Source organism: Somniosus microcephalus, chromosome 2 (genome assembly GCF_052327205.1).
Source record: "Somniosus microcephalus isolate GS21.2 chromosome 2, FLI_Smic_1.0, whole genome shotgun sequence".
Classification (NCBI taxonomy): Eukaryota; Metazoa; Chordata; class Chondrichthyes; order Squaliformes; family Somniosidae; genus Somniosus; species Somniosus microcephalus.
Genome location: NC_140988.1, coordinates 67820536 through 67840877, shown reverse-complemented (window position 1 = coordinate 67840877; position 20342 = coordinate 67820536). Strand labels below are relative to the sequence as shown.

At 48.3% G+C, this 20342-nt stretch overlaps 1 protein-coding gene across 1 annotated transcript in view; it reads right to left on the bottom strand.

Moving 5' to 3' along the window:
- LOC147122751 (bile acid-sensitive ion channel-like) overlaps nt 1–20342 on the bottom strand; it is a 452148-nt gene that overhangs the window by 390958 nt on the left and 40848 nt on the right. Inside the window, exon 3 of the mRNA XM_086005364.1 lies at nt 15046–15165. Coding sequence (XP_085861490.1) covers nt 15046–15165 — 120 coding nt within the window. The remainder of the gene's footprint in view (nt 1–15045; nt 15166–20342) is intronic.

Here is a 20342-nt window from a genome sequence, read left to right as displayed (position 1 = left end):
GTGTCAGTGGTGGTTAGTCAGATGGGGATGTGAGTAAGTGCATTGACAGTGAGGGATGGGTGCACCTGCAAGGTAGATTGGTATGAGTGGTGATGTGCAGGAGGAGGCTTGGGAAGGCAGAGTGAGGGGGTTGGGGTGACACGCACATCAGATGTAGTTGAGTGTGGCATTGTACTCACCTTTCCTGACCTCATGAGATCATTAAATCTCTTCTGACACTGTATCCAGGAGCAGTTGACAACACCCTTGCTGCTCACTTCTTGTGCGATCTCCAGCCATGCCCTCTTAGTTTCACTGGTTGCTCTCTTCCTGCCACTACCAGGGAACAGGACTTCCCCCCCGTGCTCTGACTCCCTGGACCAGGACTTCCAGGGAGGCATCCGAGAACCTGGGCACAGCCTTCTGCTGCTGTGACTCCATCCTTCCTTGCACCCTCACAAAAGTCTTCGATAGATAAGAATAGCCACCTCTCCCAAACACCTGTAGCCTCCTCCAACAACCTTCAACTGTGATGTGTGCAAGGCTCCTTTAAATGTCCGAGCTGAAGGTGAGTCGTCGGTGACGTCATCAGACCCGCTCCGGTTAATTGGCCGAGAAACCTGTATGACTCTTTCAATTGATCCAATGCAGTTAAACGCACAGTTGAGACGGCGCTGATGAGAACTTGGCGATGACCAACCGCTATGCACCCCGCACGCACCCGCCCCGACTCAAAGGTAAAAATTCCTGCCTATGTAATACGATGTAAAGGTTGTTATGCAGACTGGTGGAAGGCGGTATACTTAATACTGAGGAGGACTGCGACAAAGTACAAGATGACATTAACAAACTTGCAGAATAGGCGTTTAAATGGCAAATGAATTTCAATATAAATAAGTGTGAGGTGGTGCATTTTGGTAGGAGGAATAAGAAGGTCACCTACACTTTGAAAAATAAGAGCCTAAATGGGGAGAGGCACAAAGGAATCTAGCGGTATAGATTCACAAATCATTAATAGTAGCAACGTAGGTTAACAAAGCCATAAATAGCACTGAAGTTCATTTCTATAGAAATAGAATTCAAAAGCAGAGAAATTATGTTAAACTTATATGGAACTTTGATTAGACCACACTAAGAGTATTGTGCACAGTTCTGGCCTCCATATTACAAAAATGATATAGAGTGAGAGTCTAACCACCATCCTTGACATTCAATGGCATTACCATCGCCGAATCCCCCACCATCAACATCCTGGGGGTCACCATTGACCTAACTGGACCAGCTGTATAAATACTGTGGCAGCAAGAGCAGGTCAGAGGCTAGGTATTCTGCGGCGAGTGTCTCACTTCCTGACTTCCCAAAGCCTTTCTACCATCTACAAGGCACAAGTAAGGAGTGTGATGGAATACTCTCCACTTGCCTGGATGAGTGCAGCTCCAACAACACTCAAGAAGCTCAACACCATCTAGGACAAAGCAGCTGATCCTTCATCGTCGCTGGGTCAAAATCCTGGCACTCCCTACCTAACAGCACTGTGGGAGTACCTTCACCACATGGACAGCAGCGGTTCAAGAAGATGGCTCACCACCACCTTCTCGAAGGCAATTAGGGATGGGCAATAAATGCTGGCCTTGCCAGTGATACCCACATCCCATAAACGAATAAATAAAAAATAACTGGAGAAAGTGCAAAAAAGATTTACAAGGATGATACCAGAATTGGGAGGATACAACTATCAGGAAAGACTGAATAGGAAGGGGCTCTTTCCTCTAGAAAAGAGAAGACTGAGAGGTGACCTGATAGATGTCTTTAAAATTATGAATGGTTTCAATAGGGTAGATGTAGAGAAGAATTTTCCACTTGTGAGGAGTCCAAAACTAGGGGCCATAAATATGATAGTCACTAATAAATCCATTAAGGAATGCAGGGAAAATCTCTGCTTTTAAAGGGAAGCTAGATAAGCACATGAAGGAGAAAAAATTGAAGTAACAACAGTAAATGCTGTTTATCTCTCCATGGGTGGCGCCTGACCTGCATTTTCTGTTGTTATTTCAGCTTTCCAGCATCCACAGTATTAGAAAAAATTGAAGGATATGTTGAAAGGGTGAGGTGAACTAAATAGAGTGCAGCAAAAACACCAGCGTACGGCTGAATGGTCTGTTTCTGTGCAGTAAATTCTATGTAATTCTATGTAAGTATGATTTTTTACTACAGTACACCAAGGCCTAGAAATTCAGTGGCCTGCGCCACCAGTTTGCGCCCAAAGAGGGCACTCAGTGGCTTTAGCGCCACTGGCCACACCTACCGTGATATTTAGCGGGGCGCTAATGGCGGCGTTAGCCTGTAGCGCTGCGCCGCCACCAATGACGTCATCGGTGTGCGCAGCGCCCCGCTCCTGCCCCGATGACCATATTTGGTCGCGCCCGCCTCTTCAGCGCCGGCTGCAAATAGCGACCAGTTCACAGGGGCCTACCTGTGATGGTAGTGGCGCTAGTTAAGGTGGAGGTGCGGCCGGCCGCTTTTTCGGCGGCCGCCTGCCAGCACCTCCGTCCCCGGCCTCCTAACCCCCCCCCCCGCGGCATTGCCGGCTGTTTCCCGAGAGCCCGGCACTTCTCCTTTGTGCCGGGCTCATTTGCCGGCACTCGCGAGCAGGGATCGCGCTGTTGCAGGCACCTCCCCCTTAACAGTGGGAGGAAGGCCAGCAGTACCGCAGCCTGCCGTGCCGCAGCGTGTGGCGCTGCGGCCCTTAGTGCACCGATATTCAGTTTCAGCGCCCCAAGCGGGGCGCAGGAAGCCTCAATTAGCGGCCCGCTTCCATTCGGGGCGCAGAAACTGAATATTGGGATGGCGCAAGTGGCTCCGCTCGCAGCGGTAATTCTGGCGCCCAGGCGAGCTTGGCGCCCCAAACGGCGCCCAACTGAATTTTTAGCCCCAAGTGTTTTGAATAGTATCCTTACCATTCTGATACTCTAATACACTCCACCAGTGAAGAGATCGCAGTCTCTGTTTGAAGAATGGACTCAGTCGAGAATATTTTTGTGGACTTTATGGGCTGAGGGTGAATTCCCTGTGGTGGGATCGCCCTGTGCAAATGCGTGGGGGACTGGTTTGTTAAAACTCCAGAGAACGCATGGCAGTTGGCTGTGACAAAAGAACTGTCAGTCATCCAGAATGTATGGGTTCGCCCGACAGTCCTGGAAAAAGGAATGGGGGCCATTGAACTTTAAGCCACTCTAATATGCAAAGCACTTCTCACGTCCATCTCAGAAGAGAAGCAGAACAATGAACCCACTGGCCTCAGCCAGCTGAAAAGGAGCCAGTTTTTTTCCCAACACAAAGATCGAAAGATATGTTCCAGACTTTGGGCCATTAATCCAATACTCATGGGTCCGAGGATGACCCATCACTGATTAAGCACCGGAGTGCTTAGAAACAAAAGGATTTTAAAGGTAGGTGGGAAAAGATAGGGGTAGCCAGACTACTATAAAGATAGATTCTTTTCCACCATTCTTTCTCTCTCTCTCTCGCTCCCTGCTCCAACAAGATTGAACTAACAAGAAGTACCAGAGGAAGAAGCCGCTGAGCAAAGTGATTGAGCCAAGCCGGTAACCAGATATCCCAGGCAAGCTGGGTGAGGTGTAAGGAGCTCAGGGTTTTTCTCAGAAGTGAAGCTTTTGGGCTATTCCGAGGGTGGGAGCTTCGTTTGGTTCAGCCAGGCGAAGGGGTTTATGCGACTGGGTAATTCGTTGGTAGGGGTGGAAGTAGAGTCCACCATAGCAACAAGGGAATTACTGCTTGTTATAGTCCCCAGTTTTGTACTGTATGTATGTTGTTTGTAACCTGGATTTTATTCTCCACAGAAGACAGTGATTTCGTTTAGTAGTGCATGTTTTAGCCAGTGTATGTTAGACCAAATAAATATAAGTTTGATTTTTCACCAAAGCATTCCTGTCCGTGACTTATTTCATTTACACTCTGAATAATAATTCCCAGGTATAGAACTTTCGTAAGGCGGGGGCGATTCGAGCCGTCCGTCTAGCAATTGGGCAAGGATCAAAAACCGCTTACATCTCTTGGCGACCAGAGGCAGAACCTGGGTTAAAGGAGTGTAAATCAGTCATGGACAGCGCTTCTGGCGAAAGATCCCAAATGGAGGAAAGGATTTCTTCATATGTGTTTAAGAAGGTTAACATCACTAAGAAGTGGGTGCTAGGCTTGTTGCATGCTGAGCGTCCGGTGGATGCAGAGGCAGAATGGCGGAGGGCAAGGAGCATAGGCGCAGCATTAAAAAGGTGATATGGCTCGTCTGTCTACAAAGAAGTGCAACTGCTAGATAAGCAGGTTGCTAAGTTAGAGGCAAAGCTCAGGGAGTCTGAGGCACAGTCAGGCGCAAGGGCTGTAGTAGGGAGCAGGTTATGCATGGAGCTAAGGGATGAGAAGCAGGAAAGAATAAGCCAGGAGGAATCCTTCCGTAACTATAAGGAGTTCTTGCAATGCCAGGTAACTGGAACGAGATGGTGGTTAGGGAGGAGAATGCTCGCTTGTCGAGTGAGGTAAAGGTGCTGGGAGAGCAGTTGAAGGATATTCAGGTGGCATACAGAATCGCCAGCACTGGAGGGTTTGATAAGGGTAAACATGGTCCTTGCCAGGAGCAGATCCGGAATTTGACCGATGCGCTATCTAAGGCCAAAGGGATGGTCTGCTTGGTAGCTCTAGGAGTGGCCCGGGTAGATGAGGAAGAGCAGGAGGGAGATAAGGAGGACTGTGAGACAGAGGAGGACGCTCGACCACGCCCGAAGTGCCGGGACCAGGACCCATGTGCCCTGTCCGGCAGCGGAAATACGGTGCACCCATAGACAGTCAAGTGCAAGGAGAACTGCAGAGTGACTTCGTGGTCCCATATACGACCCCCCAGCTGCAGGCAATGGTCTCTAACCTGACCAAACTGACCAGCACAGAGGACTCATCTGTCCATTTTACGGATGTGGAGCAGGTAGGGGGGATCAATAATTGTAACGAAGCTGAGACAGCCAAATTACTTTTATTTTCCCTGGATAGTAGGTTGTACCAGTAGGTTGTATCAGTTGCTCTCAGTGGGTAGCAAGAGGGGGCAGGGTACGTTAGAGGGGATAAAGGATGACATCCTAGAGGCTATGGGCCTCAATGATGGAAGTCCCTTCTCCCGAGTGGAAAGAACACTGCAGTCAGCTGGGGAGGCACCGCAGGCTTTCGCGGACAGGCTTTGGCCCGTCTACCGGAGTGCCTGTGCGGGGGTGCCCGACCGGGCGCAGCTGCAGGGGGAGCCTAGGGCTCATTGGCTGAGGACCCTGGTGGCGAACAGCCTGCCCAGGATCAAGGCCAAAACAGAGGGGGGGTTCGATTCCAGGGATCCCCAGACCACAGAAGAGAGTGTGATCCGGCAGTTAACTCTCTCTTATAAGAATGGTAGGGGTGAGGATGACAAACCAAAGGGCAGAGTACGCGAGTTTAAGTCTAGTGGAGGCAACATTAGAAGAGAGTGGCGCCACGAAGGGGGTAGCTCAGAGAAGAAGCAGGGTTGTTATGGGTGCGGGAGTAAAGGGCACTGGAGGAGAGACTGCCCAGTCTCTGGCAAAAGGAGCGGGAAAGGGGATCCTCCAGCGCCAGTGCAGAAAGACGCAGCTGTGGCAGGAAGCAGCACTGATCCATTCGCAGTATTAGTGGCTGCTCTCCACGCAGTCTTTCCGGCAGGGCAGGGCAGGGTAGGGTGGACGTGGCAGCGGGCAGCGTACTCCCATCCGCCCCGAACAATCCCGACCCATGACTAGGGGCTTCTCAGCCCGTTTACCTGTGTCCACTAAGTTATGATGCTTGGAAGAGACCATGTGTGAAGATGGGGGTGGAGAAGGTGCAAGGGACCTATCTGCTGGACACTGGAGCTTCAAGCACCATTGTTTATGCGGGACCACATCACCTCTACTGAGCAGGGTCCCATATAACTCAGTAGGGTTCACCGGGAACGAACAGGCTGGGCCTTTCTCCATCCCGCCAGCCATCAATCTGGGTAAACTCCATATGGAGTGGAAATGTGTCCTGATGCGGTGGGAGCGGGAGGGACTAGGCATTTTGGGGGCAGAATTCATACTGGCCCACAAGATATTGGTGGTTTTCCGGGATCACAGTCTTTGGGGGGCAGTATGCATGGGAAAGGAGAAGGAGGTGGTAGTTATACCAGGGAAGCAAGGCAAGGGAGCCGTGTGTATGATGAAGCCCAAGGGTAGCTATGACCTTGAACTTTTGGTAATTTCTACCCCGGCGGAGTACATAGCGGATATGCGAGCCAACCTTGCGGCATTCGCTACACACAAGCATGACTGTGGGAGGGTAATGGGGTGGAGGTCAGAGTAGAAGGAGACCCCATGGCCTGACCACAGAAACAGTACAACTTCCCCAGAGAGGCAGAGGCAGATTTAGAGATGGCGTTGGGATCACTGGTTGAGCAGGGTGTGTCGAGACCCATAGCGACCCATGTGAACTCTCCGATTTGGCCGGTTAGGAAACCGGACGATTCATGGAGAGCCACTGTAGACTATCGGATTCTTAACAAGAACATCCCAGCCTATGCCCCCACCATCGCAGCCGTAGCCGACCTGATCGGAAGTATCCCAGCATCCGCGAAAACATTCACGGTGCTGGACATTTCGAACGGATTCTGGTCTATCCCTCTCAAAAAGGAGGACCAGTATAAGTTTGCATTCACTTTCCAGTGTCAGCAGTACACATGGGCCTGCCTTCCCCAAGAGTTTCACAACAGTCCTTCTATTTTCCACCAATGCATGGCCAACTGTTTTAAAGGGTTCAGCAGAGCGCAGCAGCTTGTGCAGTACGTGGACGATCTGCTTTTGTTCTCCAACGAGGGGGAGGAGCATGGCCCCCTGCTGGCTGAGCTGCTAAGTCTGTTAAAGGAAGCTGGGTTCAAGGTTAATCCCAAGAAAGTACAGATCGGCCAGCAGGAAGTAAAATTCCTCGGGCTGACCGTGCGTACTAGGGAGAGGGCCATCGATGAGGCGAGGAGGAAGGCGGTACAGGGGCTACCTGCCCCGACCACGGTAACAGGGGTAAGATCCTTCCTGGGACTCACAGGGTACTGCAGGGATTTCATAGAGGACTATGCCACTACGGCAGCTCCTGTACTCTGGCTCCTCCACAAGGGAGTGGGCTGGGAGTGGGATGAGGACTGCATGGGCGATCTGCAGGCTGCACCGGCTTTAGGTGCGATTGATGGGGGAAAGGAGTTCTTTTTGGAGGTAGCTGCCACAGGGGACAGTTTGAGCGCAGTGCTGCTCCAGGAGCGGCATGGCAAGCTGAGGCCTGTGATATACTCATCAAGAATCCTCACAGATGTAGAGAGGGGGTACTCCAATTGTGAGAGGTACCTGCTTGCCACATATTGGGCCGTGAGGAGATCACAAATCTTCATGGGGGCATCCCCGGTAGCTCTCTTAACCCATCATACGCTCACTCAGATGCTTCTGGATGGGAGGATAAAGGACGGCACGGTGAGCAGTGCACGCATTGCTCGCTGGACTTTATTGCTCTCTCAGATGAACTTGAGTGTGAAAGGCCTCTGTGAGCCTAAGCTCACCGCAAATTTGATCTACCCAGGAGTGGCCCACAAATGTTCTGTTGAAGGGGTATGTAGACATAGGGTTTCAGGCTGGGATCCATCCCACGGGCCGCGAGATCTATGTAGACAGGTCCAGTACAGTGGTGGCCGGGGAGCGACTCACTGGATGCGGGATTTTTGACCCAAAGGCAGGCATTGCCAAAGTCATTAAACTCCCAAGCACCATGAGCGCCCAGCAGGCGGAACTGTCGGTGGTGGTGTATATGGTTACCCACCCCGAAGATTTCCCTACACCCTACACGATTTGCATGTTCACTTGCAATTCGTGTACAGAATATTTAGCCAGTTGGTCTTGTTGCGGGTTCACATCTGCAGACGGGAAACCCCTAGCAACCAAGCCATTGTTACGACAGATCCTAACATCGATAGGAACCCAGGGGGATTTCTATATCCACAAAGTCAAGGCCCATTCTAAGACAGAACCCCGTGCAGAGGGCAATCAGCAGGCCGACGTGCTGGCCAAAGAGGATGCTCGAACAGGCACGTTTTGGGATCCATACGGGTCGAGCCTGGTAGCAGCGATCAGAGACAGAGGTGGGACCCAAGGGAGTGCAGGGGTAGCATTGGCCCCGGACCTAAAGATGGTCTAGGCATGAGAACCCACCCTAAAGACTGTTCTGGAGATGCTGGCTAAGGGAGATAAGGTAGAGGGTCCATACAGAGTGGCAGGTATTACAGTAAAGGAAGGGATGGTTTTCAGAGGGGAATAGTGGGTAGTTCCGCAGCAGCACCGGAGGGAATTCTTTCAGTTGGCCCATGAGGGTCCAGGAGCGGGGTAGCCCGGGCCGAAGACCACCTGGCAACGGGTGGAACAGACAGGGTGGTGGCCGCAACTGAGGGAGGACATCCGTGACATCTGCGCGGATTGCTTGGTGTGTGCTGCAAACAACCCTGACCCCCAAAAAAGGAAGCTATCCATGGGACACACCATAGAGAGTGGAGAGTGGAGAGACCATGGCAGTCCATACAGGTCGATTATATCGGACCGCTGCCCATCGCTCAGGAGGGTTACAAGTACTGCCTTGTCCTGCTAGATGTGTTCTCTAAATGGGTAGAAGCCTTCCCATGCCAAACAGCCACAGCTTTGGGGACCGCAAGGATTCTAATGCGAGAGGTGTTCTCTAGGTGGGGGCTACCACAGTATGTGGAGTCCGATCAGGGGAGTCACTTCACAGGGGCAGTCATGCAGGCGACTCTGAAGATGCTAGGTGTAGAGGGTAAATGGCACATCGCACAGAACCCGCAGTCATCGGGGATTGTGGAGCGAATGAATAGAACCATCAAGGAAAGGTTACGGAATGAGACGGGAGGCTCGCCTAGAAAATGGGCGGAGGTCTTACAGTTAGTTCTGATGGGGGTCCGAGCCAGCCCGTCTAGAAGCGCATGAGCTCGTGATGGCAGGGTCATGAGAACGCCCAGCCATGTACTGGCCCCGGTTCTCACAGAAGGTCAGTTCAGAGAGGTGAACCGGGACAGGTTTGTTAAGAATTTGCTTGAGCATCTCAGACAGATCTATTGGAAGGCTGCCAGTAACATGGGGAAGCAACAACGTAGAAATCGTTTATTGCTTGAGCCTCAGAGGCACCACAAGTGGGAGGTCGGAGATCAAGTAATGGTTAGAAACTTCACCAGGGTAGGGACTTTTGAACTGCTATCCATGGGACTGTACGGTATCGTGGATAGGGCAAGTCTGATGGTATATGCTGTCAAAATGCCCCAACGCACTAAATGGTTCCATATCAATCACTGCAAGCTTTTTAACCCTGGGGAAAGAGCTGATAAGAGGAGGAAACAGCAGGGAGTGGTGAGCTGCGCTAAAGGTGTGGGTCTCCAGCCACTAATCTGGGACTGTGAGGAGCCCACAGAGGGACCAGTCGTTCCGCCTGTGGGGGCAGGAGTGAGGAGGAGTGCCAGGATCCCATGGCCGAGGGTGCCGTGGACGCCTCCTTATACACCGGTGAACGAAGGAAGCCAGAATCGTAAGAGGCCCAGGGTCGAGGAGACCTAGTGTGGCCACCCGGAGACGGGTGGCGCTGTACATAACTTCTTTCTCTCCTGTCTGTTGCCTTAGCTTGTTTGTATAGTTTGGATTTTAATCGTGTGTAGCTGCATCTGGAAAGGTGAGGCATCACCCAAGGACAACATTACATTCTGTGTGTTTTCAGGGAACGCCTAAGCCAGCACAAGTCATAGGGGCGACACCGAGGAATCGGGTATCTTAGACTGCCCCGGCGGAGATGGACCGACCATGACCACAGGAGGTGGCTCGAAGGATGGGGCGAGCGTCTATCTCCCGAGGGAGGATGGCCTGGATGGCTGGGGTCGAATTCCACCCGATATTCCAGCCATGACGAGTTCAACTATGGTGAAGCGTCCATCCCATGCCTGAGAATAGGGGTTACCACCTCCCGGGTTAGGGTTACAGAGGGTAAACGGGTGTGCCTTAGCTGTAGGGGACACATTCCACTGGGAAGGTGGTGGTGGCTCAGGAAACTGAGCACGGATACAGGGGACCAGACAGCTGACTGGGAAAGACTAAGTAATGGTACGTACCGGATGATCACGGGTTCTCAGGGAGGAGTGAGTGTGTGTTGGGATAAGTGGTGGGAATCTGAGAAAGGGACTTATGTGTGTATGTGGGGGTCGGAAAAGATCTGCCCAGCGGGTGTGTCGATCACGTTTAGCAGGCGATGGCAGGACATTGGGGGTGGGATTGGTTGGGATCGGAGTGTGTGATCCCAAAACCCCCGAACACCATCAATGCCACAGAGCTCATCTCATACACCAGGAAGCCCCACCTCCCAGAGCCCCGACGGTACAGACGACTGTAGATGGGTGTCCCACCACCACCAGTGGTCCAGGGAATGGGTTGGTGTTAATCCCTACTGACAAAGTGTTGTTTCAGAACATGCACTATGCCATGGCATCCGTGATCCTGAACCTGACTGAAGTCCATCTGCCTGTGTGGCGTCCAAGGAAGACAGAGAAGCTTTATGAAGCTCTGTTAAAAGTGATGTTTCAGGAATTTTATGAACTGGACTATGGAAATGTAGAGAAAGAACAGCTTTATAATCTGAATGTTGGGGATAGTGTGGGGTCCGGGAGGCAGAGAAGAGGGACCTGGAATGATGTAGCCACAGCGTTCAGTGCAGGAACGGGTATTGTTAATAGTATGGATGCTGCACAACTCCAGATGCAGATCACTGGGTTAAAGAACCAACTGTGTAAGATTCTAGGGGAAGAGAATACAGTGGTGGGTTCAGAGCTTCATGAGGACCAGGCAATGGCCGTTCATTTAAAGGAGGTCATTGTGGAGCTGGAGAGGCACGCTAAAACTGTTAATGATTTGATACGGGAGGACAGGAACGCCTCGGAGCAGGCTGCATGGAATGAGGTGTGTGTGCTGTATGGAGCATGGTTGCTGGGCGAGGGCCGCAGTAACCTGGAGGACCTGAGGCAAGGTCGCATCCCTTCATGGTTAAGCAACAAGCATCTCGCCGCGCTGCACCCGTATAGCAATTCATTGAGCCCGGCCAGCTTTGTTTAGCCTCTGAAGCCTACCCTGTCCCTGTAGATTGCGAGCGGTCCAACCATACTATGTGGAGCATTTCAGGTACCCGATTACTTTTCTGCTGGAACACCTCACTAAGTTAATAAAGACCATTGAGCTCTCCTAGAAACATTTTTAAACTTTAGAGCAAAAGGCAGTAGAAGTGGGTGAAGAGATCAAAGGGATTGTCTCGCCACCATGGGGGGACATCGGTCTGAGTATAGCGATTCCTCCCTGGATCCGCACCTGTTCCCATGCATTAGTTATCAGACTAATTGTTACTTGTAAGCTAGTTGTTTTACACCAGGTGACGGAACCAGATGCTCCAAGCGTGGTGGCAAGGGGTGTTAGATCGATTCGTAAAGGTGTAATTCGATTTGTGTTGATCATGGTTTCTCCCTGCCAAAACTTGTAATGTAACAAAGTTCTGTAAGCAAGTGTATTGTATTCTGTTTATAGTTTTACTCTCTGTATTGCGCGATGTGCGCTGTTGCATTTTTGTAATGTGCTACCACCTGTCAATACTGTATTGTGTGATGTGCGCGGTGACTTTTTGTTAACGTCCTGTGGATCTTATTAATGTTCTGTATTTTGACTTGTAGTTTGTTGGTGGGAATTGGAACCCAGCCACTGAAATGTGTTAAGAATCTGTTTCGCTGATGTTTTGACTCAGTAGAAGGGAACTATGACACGCAGTAAGGGGTACAGTTCTGGGGTTTTTAAAATGTAAAATCAGGGAAACAGCTTCGCTTGTGGGAGACTTTGGCCTTTGCTCTCTCATCGAGTGATGCTTTGTGGAAAGAAAAGCATCAAACGGGGGACTGAAGAGATCGCAAAGTCTCTGTTTGAAGAATGGACTCAGTCGAGAATATTTTTGTGGACTTTATGGGCTGAGGGTGTTTTCCCTGTGGTGGGATCAGCCTGTGCAAATGTGTGGGAGGCTGGTTTGTTAAAACTCCAGAGAACGCATGGCAGTTGGCTGTGACAAAAGAACTGTCAGTCATCCAGAATGTATGGGTTCGCCCGACAGTCCTGGAAAAAGGAATGGGGCCATTGAACTTTAAGCCACTCTAATATGCAAAGCACTTCTCACCTCCATCTCAGAAGAGAAGCAGAACAATGAACCCACTGGCCTCAGCCAGCCGAAAAGGAGCCAGTTTTTTTCCCAACACAAAGACCGAAAGATATGTCCCAGATTTAGGGCCATTAATCTAATACTCATGGGTCCGAGGATGACCCATCATTGATTAAGCACTGGAGTGCTTAGAAACAAAAGGATTTTAAAGATAGGTGGGAAAAGATAGGGGTAGCCAGACTACTATAAAGATAGATTCTTTTCCACCATTCTCTCTCTCATGCTCCCTGCTCCAACAAGATCGAACTAACAAGAAGTACCAGAGGAAGAAGCCGCTGAGTGAAGCAATCGAGCCAAGCCGGTAACCAGATATCCCAGGCAAGCTGGGTGAGGTGTAAGGGGCTCAGGATTTTTCTCAGAAGTGAAGCTTTTGGGCTATTCCGAGGGTGGGAGCTTCGTTTGGTTCAGCCAGGCGAAGGGGTTTCTGCGACTGGTGTAGGGGGTGGCGGGTGGTGCGTGCACCCAGTCAGTTATGCCCCTGACTGCCTGTGAGCGGTTTGAATCACTCCCACGCCCCTGGGTTCTAGACACTGGACTTAGGTACAGGTGGCGATGCAGAAAGACTCGAGTAGACAGGTGGTTTGTTGTAAGAAAACCAGGATTTTATTAAAACAGGAACGAAAACACAGTCTTATGAGAAAATTACTGGTAGAGAATCAATTACAGGCATATAACACTATAACTATACTTGTACAGGGAATGGGGAACACACGGCACATCGAGGGAAAAACAACTACTTTAACAATCCCCTTATCCTTATCCCACCCCTATACCTAACTAGATTAAGCTATGAGGGGCCAGGAATTCATGCTCACCAATCCAAAGCAAAACCTGTTGTTTTAGCAATTGCGATTTTGAGGTCTGGGCTGCTGTCCTTTGGGGTACTCCATTGCCATGTGGTCTCAGGGCACGGTGCTGGAGCTGCTGCTGCGACACACCTTTCTTCTCCTCAGCTACCGTCGTCGTCTCGTCATGATGGGTTCTCTTCTTCTTCTTCCTCGGGCGGTCGTCGGCGGTAACGTTGCGTCAATGGGCCGATTAGCAGTCTTAACTGCTTAGATTTTACTACCCATTCTTAAAATGCCAACATATTCATCATGGCGTGGACACCTGCATTTATTTGCAGTGTTCAACAAGAGTCTTGTCCCCCAAGCGCCAGCTTATTTGCGGGGTTCGCCCAACCAACTTAGTCTCACTGTCCTCAGATACTTTCTTCCCCGAGCGTCAGCTTATAACTCGGCGCTCGGTTTTTAATTAATACGTCTTCTGCTGCCCTTCTCTGCTCTTTGTCGGGTCTACCTTACTCTTCATCTCGGTTCGTCTCGCCTCGTTTCCTCTGCCCTCTCTCGTGGCCCGGGTGTCCTGGGTGACTTTGGACTTGGGTCTCGTTCCCCTCCCCTGCTGTTGGTATGGATGTCCTTGGTTGTAACTTAATGCGGGGAGCAAGAAGCGAACCCGCCATGAGGCCGGGGCTCGAGTGCGAGCGGCAGTAGCCCAAGGCCCGACAAGAGGTCAGAGTCGAGAGCAGAGCAAGAGTCAAGTGACAAGACAAGAGCGACCAGAGAGCGATTGCTACTAAAGGGTCTACAGTTACACTCTTTTCGATGGCCCCTTATCTGTGTGCCAAATCAGGTTAGTCCATTGTTTCAATTTTGGCGGGCTGTTTTAAATGATTGTACCAATCTAAAATAACTAGCTTTAGATGGCCGTTTATCGCACCTAATGGCCTGATGTCCGGGCTGTATTGTCATTAATGCATTTTAATCAGCCTGTCCAGCCTCGATGGCTTCCTTAAGCTGTTTCCGATTATTTATGTGAACAAACTAATGGCCTCATGTTTAGACCTAACTGGGTTGATCTGTTCCAATTTGACGAACATGCTTATTCAAATTTTGCTTAGCTGTCTGGCCCTTCAAACACAAAAGTCCTTTTCACAGAAATGCATTTTAAGTTTCGATTTCCCAAAGCTGCTTGTTCTGAGCTGCAGAGTTCAGGCTTTTAAAATCTTACAGGCTTTTGGTCACGAGGTGCGGATGCCATCTTTGGGTACCCTTTTTAAATTGTCCATAGGGTCCCTTTTATTAATAACCTTGGGGAAATGTGGAAATTTTGCAAATCCTACACTGGGTAATTCGTTGGTAGGGGTGGAATTAGAGTCCACCATAGCAACAAGGGAATTACTGCTTGTTATAGTCCCCAGTTTTGTACTGTATTTATGTTGTTTGTAACCTGGATTTTATTCTCCACAGAAGACAGTGATTTCGTTTAGTAGTGCATGTTTTAGCCAGTGTATGTTAGACCAAATAAATATAAGTTTGATTTTTCACCAAAGCATTCCTGTCCGTGACTTATTTCATTTACACTCTGAATAATAGTTCCCGGGTATAGAACTTTCGTAAGGCGGGGGCGATTCGAACCGTCCGTCTAGCAATTGGGCTAGGATCAAAAACCGCTCACACCAGTGCCATCAGATATACATGGTTCATGCTACAGAATGAACTCCCATCACTGAGTTAAATCACATATTATTCAAGTGACATCTTTTCCCTTTACAAAATATATATTCTATATAATAAAGATAATACTATTAGTAAATACTTGGATGGGTATTGTGTATGTAATGGTAATATTTTTAATTATCTTCAACTGTTGAGATTTCCCACAATTTCCAAACCAAACAGCTTATTTTATTGTTTAGAATCATTAAAGATATACCTGTTTGATATCAAGCATCACGCTTAGTCCTCTTCCTGAAATGTTTGCTCTCCTTTTAGCGTTAACATCATGATTGAAAGTGTAACAACTGCCATACTCAGTAAAAATATGTTTGAAATCCTAGAAAACAAATGCAAAAGTTAGCCAAATTAGGTTCGCTTTTTCTATACAAAGTGTAAAGATACAAAAATATACAAATATACTGTGACAAATTAGAAATCACCATCCGATCACACCAATAATTGGAAGAAAATCCACTTATATAGACTGACATGCTGAAAAGATATTTTCAGCCATTTTCAACCATGACAGGCTAATTTGTGATTTCAACTTTAAAATTAATTGAGCAAGGTAGATTTTTATACTTTCTAAATATTGGACTCAATGACAGCAAACATCTGGGACTCTTTTTTGTTGGTCAGATCACTGAAGTTTAACCCGCTAAGTGATTTATTGAGCGTGATTGTAAAGAAATACACTGTAAAGGGATTCTTATAAAAACTATAATTGCACAGTGTTAAGGAACATAGGAATTGCTAACAGAGAAAGACCAAGGTCCATTTAATTCACCATTTACCATCCTTGTAGTCGTATGATGTTTGCTCTCCTTTTAGCGTTACATCATGATTGAAATGGAATTGTTGACTTATCACAGTAATCAATCTCTATCAATTAGTCCACAACAGGCCCAGAAATGAGGTGAGGAAAACCCCCAGTAATGGAAAGCTTTGGGAACCATAGGTTCAAAGTCACCTGTTTCTCTCAAGCATGCTGCACTTACCATATGTAATATCTCAAGTTACTCATATAATGTATAGCTTACACCATGGGTTGTATCATTCAACCCATAAAATAATACCCATCGTGAATTTTTATAATAAAATTGGTCAGTCCAGAAATTGTATGATTTATTTCAGGCAATTCAGGAGTCATTTTTGCAGCGGGGGAAAAGCAGGGTGGCACCTGCATCCATTAGATTCCTACACCTTCTGAAGTGTGCTGGAAATTCTAATGGAGAGTGGTGTGCAGCCTACCCCCATCTATATTCTAGCAGCAGTTTGAGGGCATTTTTGGGGTATTCCAGGGATCGACTGGGAATCCTGCCAGATATATCTTGGTTTGGCTGATAGCCTTAACTGCATCTCTTAGTCAGCAACGCAAAGGGATTGACTGCTGTTGCATACTGAGATGGATGCTGTGGGAACAGTCTTAAAAACAAATTCTGCTGCCTTTCCGTCTTCAGCTTGAGTGGCCTTTGGTTCCCTCTCTTAGAGTGTCAGGATGCTGCTTGAGTATCCACTGCTTCGCCGGGTTGGGAGCCCCATTTGCGCCATTACAGGTGCGGGTGCCTGTCCATGTTATTTAAATGACCCTGTCCCTGGAATTTTGGGATAGTGTCGCCAGCAGGCCAAAGCAGTGGGAGAAGGCTCTGTCCCGATGCTTCTGGAGATGTAAAGGCGCAGTGGAATTTATGTCTCCTATGTCTGCTGTGACTGCCATTTATATTATGACTGTTGAGTCTGTCTGCACATTTTCTTCTTCATCATTTTTCTGCTTTCAAATTGTTTTTTTCTATTTTCTACTATTCACCAGTCATTTCGGCTCGATGGGCCGAAATGGCCTCTATCTGCACTGTGGGGTTTCTGTGATTCTGTGATATGGGGCAAAACTTTCTTCTTAATTTCAACTTTACCAATCATATTCCACCGAAATAAATTGTACCCAATCACGCTCCAGCAAAAAACTTCTCTCAGGATTAGCTGTCATGACAATTCCTCATCCAATCATAAAAATAACATTTCTCATATAACTAACACACATGCCCCAATTACTTAGAAACATTGAAACAGTAATAGTCTATTCAGCCTATCAAGCCTATTCTGCCACTCACTTAGATTCTGTCTGATCTGTACCTCGACTCTTCACCCACCTTTGATCCATATACCATGATACCCTTACCTAATAAAAATCTGTCAATCTCAGTCTTGAAAATGTCAATTGACCCAACATCCACAGACTTTAGGGGGAGAGAGTTTCAGATACTACTACCCGATGTGTGATAAAGTGCTTCAGTATTTACCAGGGAAGCTAAAAAGATGGACATGACATTAGAAGAAGAGGTCAAAAAAGATATAAAGACATTTAAGATAGAAAGTAGGAATATAATTGATAAACTAATCAAACTTAGAGAGGATAAAACCTCTGGTCTGGATGGAGTGTATCCACGCATATTAAAATAAGTTAGGAAAGAGATAGCAGAGACATTATTAAAATATATAAAAATTCATCAGAAAAGGGAATAGTGCCAGAGGACTGGCAGACAGCTAATGTGATTCCTATATAAAGAAGGGAGATAGAACAAGTCCAGGGATCTATAGACCAGTTAGCTTATCGTCAGCGGTAGGAAAGATAATTGCCCGGATTTTGCGGTCAGCGTTGAAGACATCACGCTCGCCGTTCACTATGCTGACAGCTGCCCACAGGCTGTTCGCGGGCTTTTGAGCAGCAACTTACTGCCACTGGGCATCTGATCAAGCGCGGCACCCCCTGCAGGGGATCCATGGCGTGTGTGAGCAGGACAAGAAATAGTGTGGCACTTCAACCAATCAGATTGAAGAATCCTCACTGAGCCATGCAGGGCTGAATCTTAACTCCCAAAAACTGGGGGGTTGGGATCGTGTCCCCAGTGCAAAAAATCTGGAACAGGAACTGAACCTGCCCACTTCCAGTTTAAACCGAGGTGGGACAAGGGCGGGCGATCAATCTGCTCACGGTTGGGTTTCATTCAAATATTATAATGAAGCTGCCTGCCTCCATTTTAATGGTCATTCTATTTTTAACCACAGGCGGCCGGATTTCCTGGTCTCTGGAAACTGAATTCAGCCCTTTAAGTGGCTTTATAAGCACTGCTTGTGGGCCAGGAGGAGCAGGAGTGCTTTCTCCAGGCCCAACAACTAACTTGTAAACTCCCCCCACCGCAATCTGTCTGCTCTCCCTGCCCAACCACCATCAGATGCCCTGATCACCATCGGATGCCCCCCCTGCAATCAAAACCCCCCGACCACCATCGGGCCCCCTCACGATATGGAACACCCCCCTGCAATCCAGACACCCCTGCAATCCAGACTCCCCCCGCAATTCAGGCCCCACCCCATGATCTGGACTCCCCCCCCCCCCCGGCAATCCAGAAACCCTCGCAATCCAGACTCCCCCCATGATCTGGAACCCCCCACGATCTGGACCACCCCACGATCCAGAACCCACCCCCCCCCCGGCGATCTGGAACCCCCCTCAATCCAGACCCCACCCCACGATCCCGACCCCCCACGATCTGGAACCCCCCTCAATCCGGACCCCACACCATGATCTGGACCCCCCCGCGATCTGGAACCCCCTCAATCTGGCCCCCACCCCACGATCTGGACCCCCCACGATCTGGAACCCCTTTCAATCCGGACCCCACCCCACGATCCGGACCCCCCACGATCTGGAACCCCCCTCAATCTGGACCCCACACCACGATCCGGACCCCCCCGTGATCTGGAACCCCCTCAATCCGGACCCCACCCCACGATCCGGACCCCCCGCGATCTGGAACCCCCCTCAATCTGGACCCCACCCCATGATCTGGACCCCCCCGCAATCTAGAAACCCCCACAATCCAGACTTCCCTGCAATCCAAACACCCCTCCCGCGATCCAGACACCACCCCATGATCTCCCTCTTACTCCTTTATTTGGGAGGAGGTGGGGAAAGTTTTTTTTTTAAATGATAGTATTTTAACAATGGAAGTTCAAATGTTATTTTTCAAAACAACTCCAGTCTCTGATGCAACAACATTGGGGAAGAGTTCCCCCACTTACTTGCTGTCGAAGGTTTCAGCCTAGAGAAGCAAGCTTCCCACTCAAAAGGCCTCCAGCCTGCCAATCAGGCTGCCTGTGGGTGGGAACACCACTTAAAGGAGCCCTGCAGTTAAATTCTGCAGGGCACTCGGGAAACCCATTATTCCGGGTTTCCCGCCCACTCAACAGCCCCTCCGCACAGAACTTGCTTCCAAGCTAAAATCCAGGCTGCAGAGCCTAAACCAGGAAGTAAAAACCAGGAAGTATAAATCAGATTTAATTCATGTACAGAAATCGAAATAAAGAGAGGGAAAGAAAGATGGGAAAGATAAAAGAGACAGTAAGAAAAAGTTTTTAAAAATTACTTCTATATTTTTAAAAATCTCCAACACTAACTAAATTCTGAAGGAATGAGACACCACACTTGTAAAGTAAAATCTTCTGGCACAGTGAGGTTATTTGGCAGTAATTATGACTTATCACACTTACACGTGAATGTAGCAACTCTAACTTTTTCTGTCGTGTTTCACAGATAATCACTGGGTAAGTGCAGTAACTTCAGTGCCAAGTCTATTGGTGAGGTACTGTAATAGTGCAGCCTGTGGAGGAGCAGGGTAACTCGGACAGCAACTTCCAGATTTCTGCGTTTAACTGCACCTGTACATACGCCAGAAGTCGCCGTCAGATTTATTCCATATTAACAGTGCGCACAGTTAGCCTCATTGTTATTCTCAATGCAAAATCTGGGCCATAGGAATCTTTACACAAAGATGTAATACAAAAACATCTAGAAACTGAAAATATAATAGAGTCATTAGCACGCATTTGAAAGGGGAATGTTATGCTTGATTAACCTTCTTGAATTATTTGAAAAAGTAACAGAAATAGTAGCTAAGGGTAATGTAGTAGTTGTAATATATATAGATTTTTCAAAAGGCCTTCGATAAGGTACCACATAGTAGACTCATGACTAAGGTCCGAGCATATGGAATTAGTGGACAAGTAGCAGAATGGACAGCAAGCTGGTTACAAAACAGAAGATAGACAGTAGGGGTTAAATGTAGTTACTCAGACTGACAAAAAGGTGGGAAGTGGTGTTCTATTTAGGATCTGTGCTGGGACCACTTTTGTTCACCATTTACATAAACGATTTGTACAATCTCAAATTTTGCAAACGATCGATTGGGGGATATAATTAATACTGAGGAGGACTGTGAGAAAATACAGGAAGACATTAATAAACTTGTAAAATGGGTGTGTGATTAACAAATGAATTTCAATATTGGGAAGTGTGAGGTGGTGCATTTTGATAGAAAGAATAAGGAGGCCATCTATTCCTTGGAAAATAATAGTTTAAATGGGGTAGAGAAGCAAAGGGATCCTGGGTACAGATACACAAATCACTAAGGGTAGTGGCGAAGGTTAATAAGGCCATAAAAAAGCAAACAAAGTTCT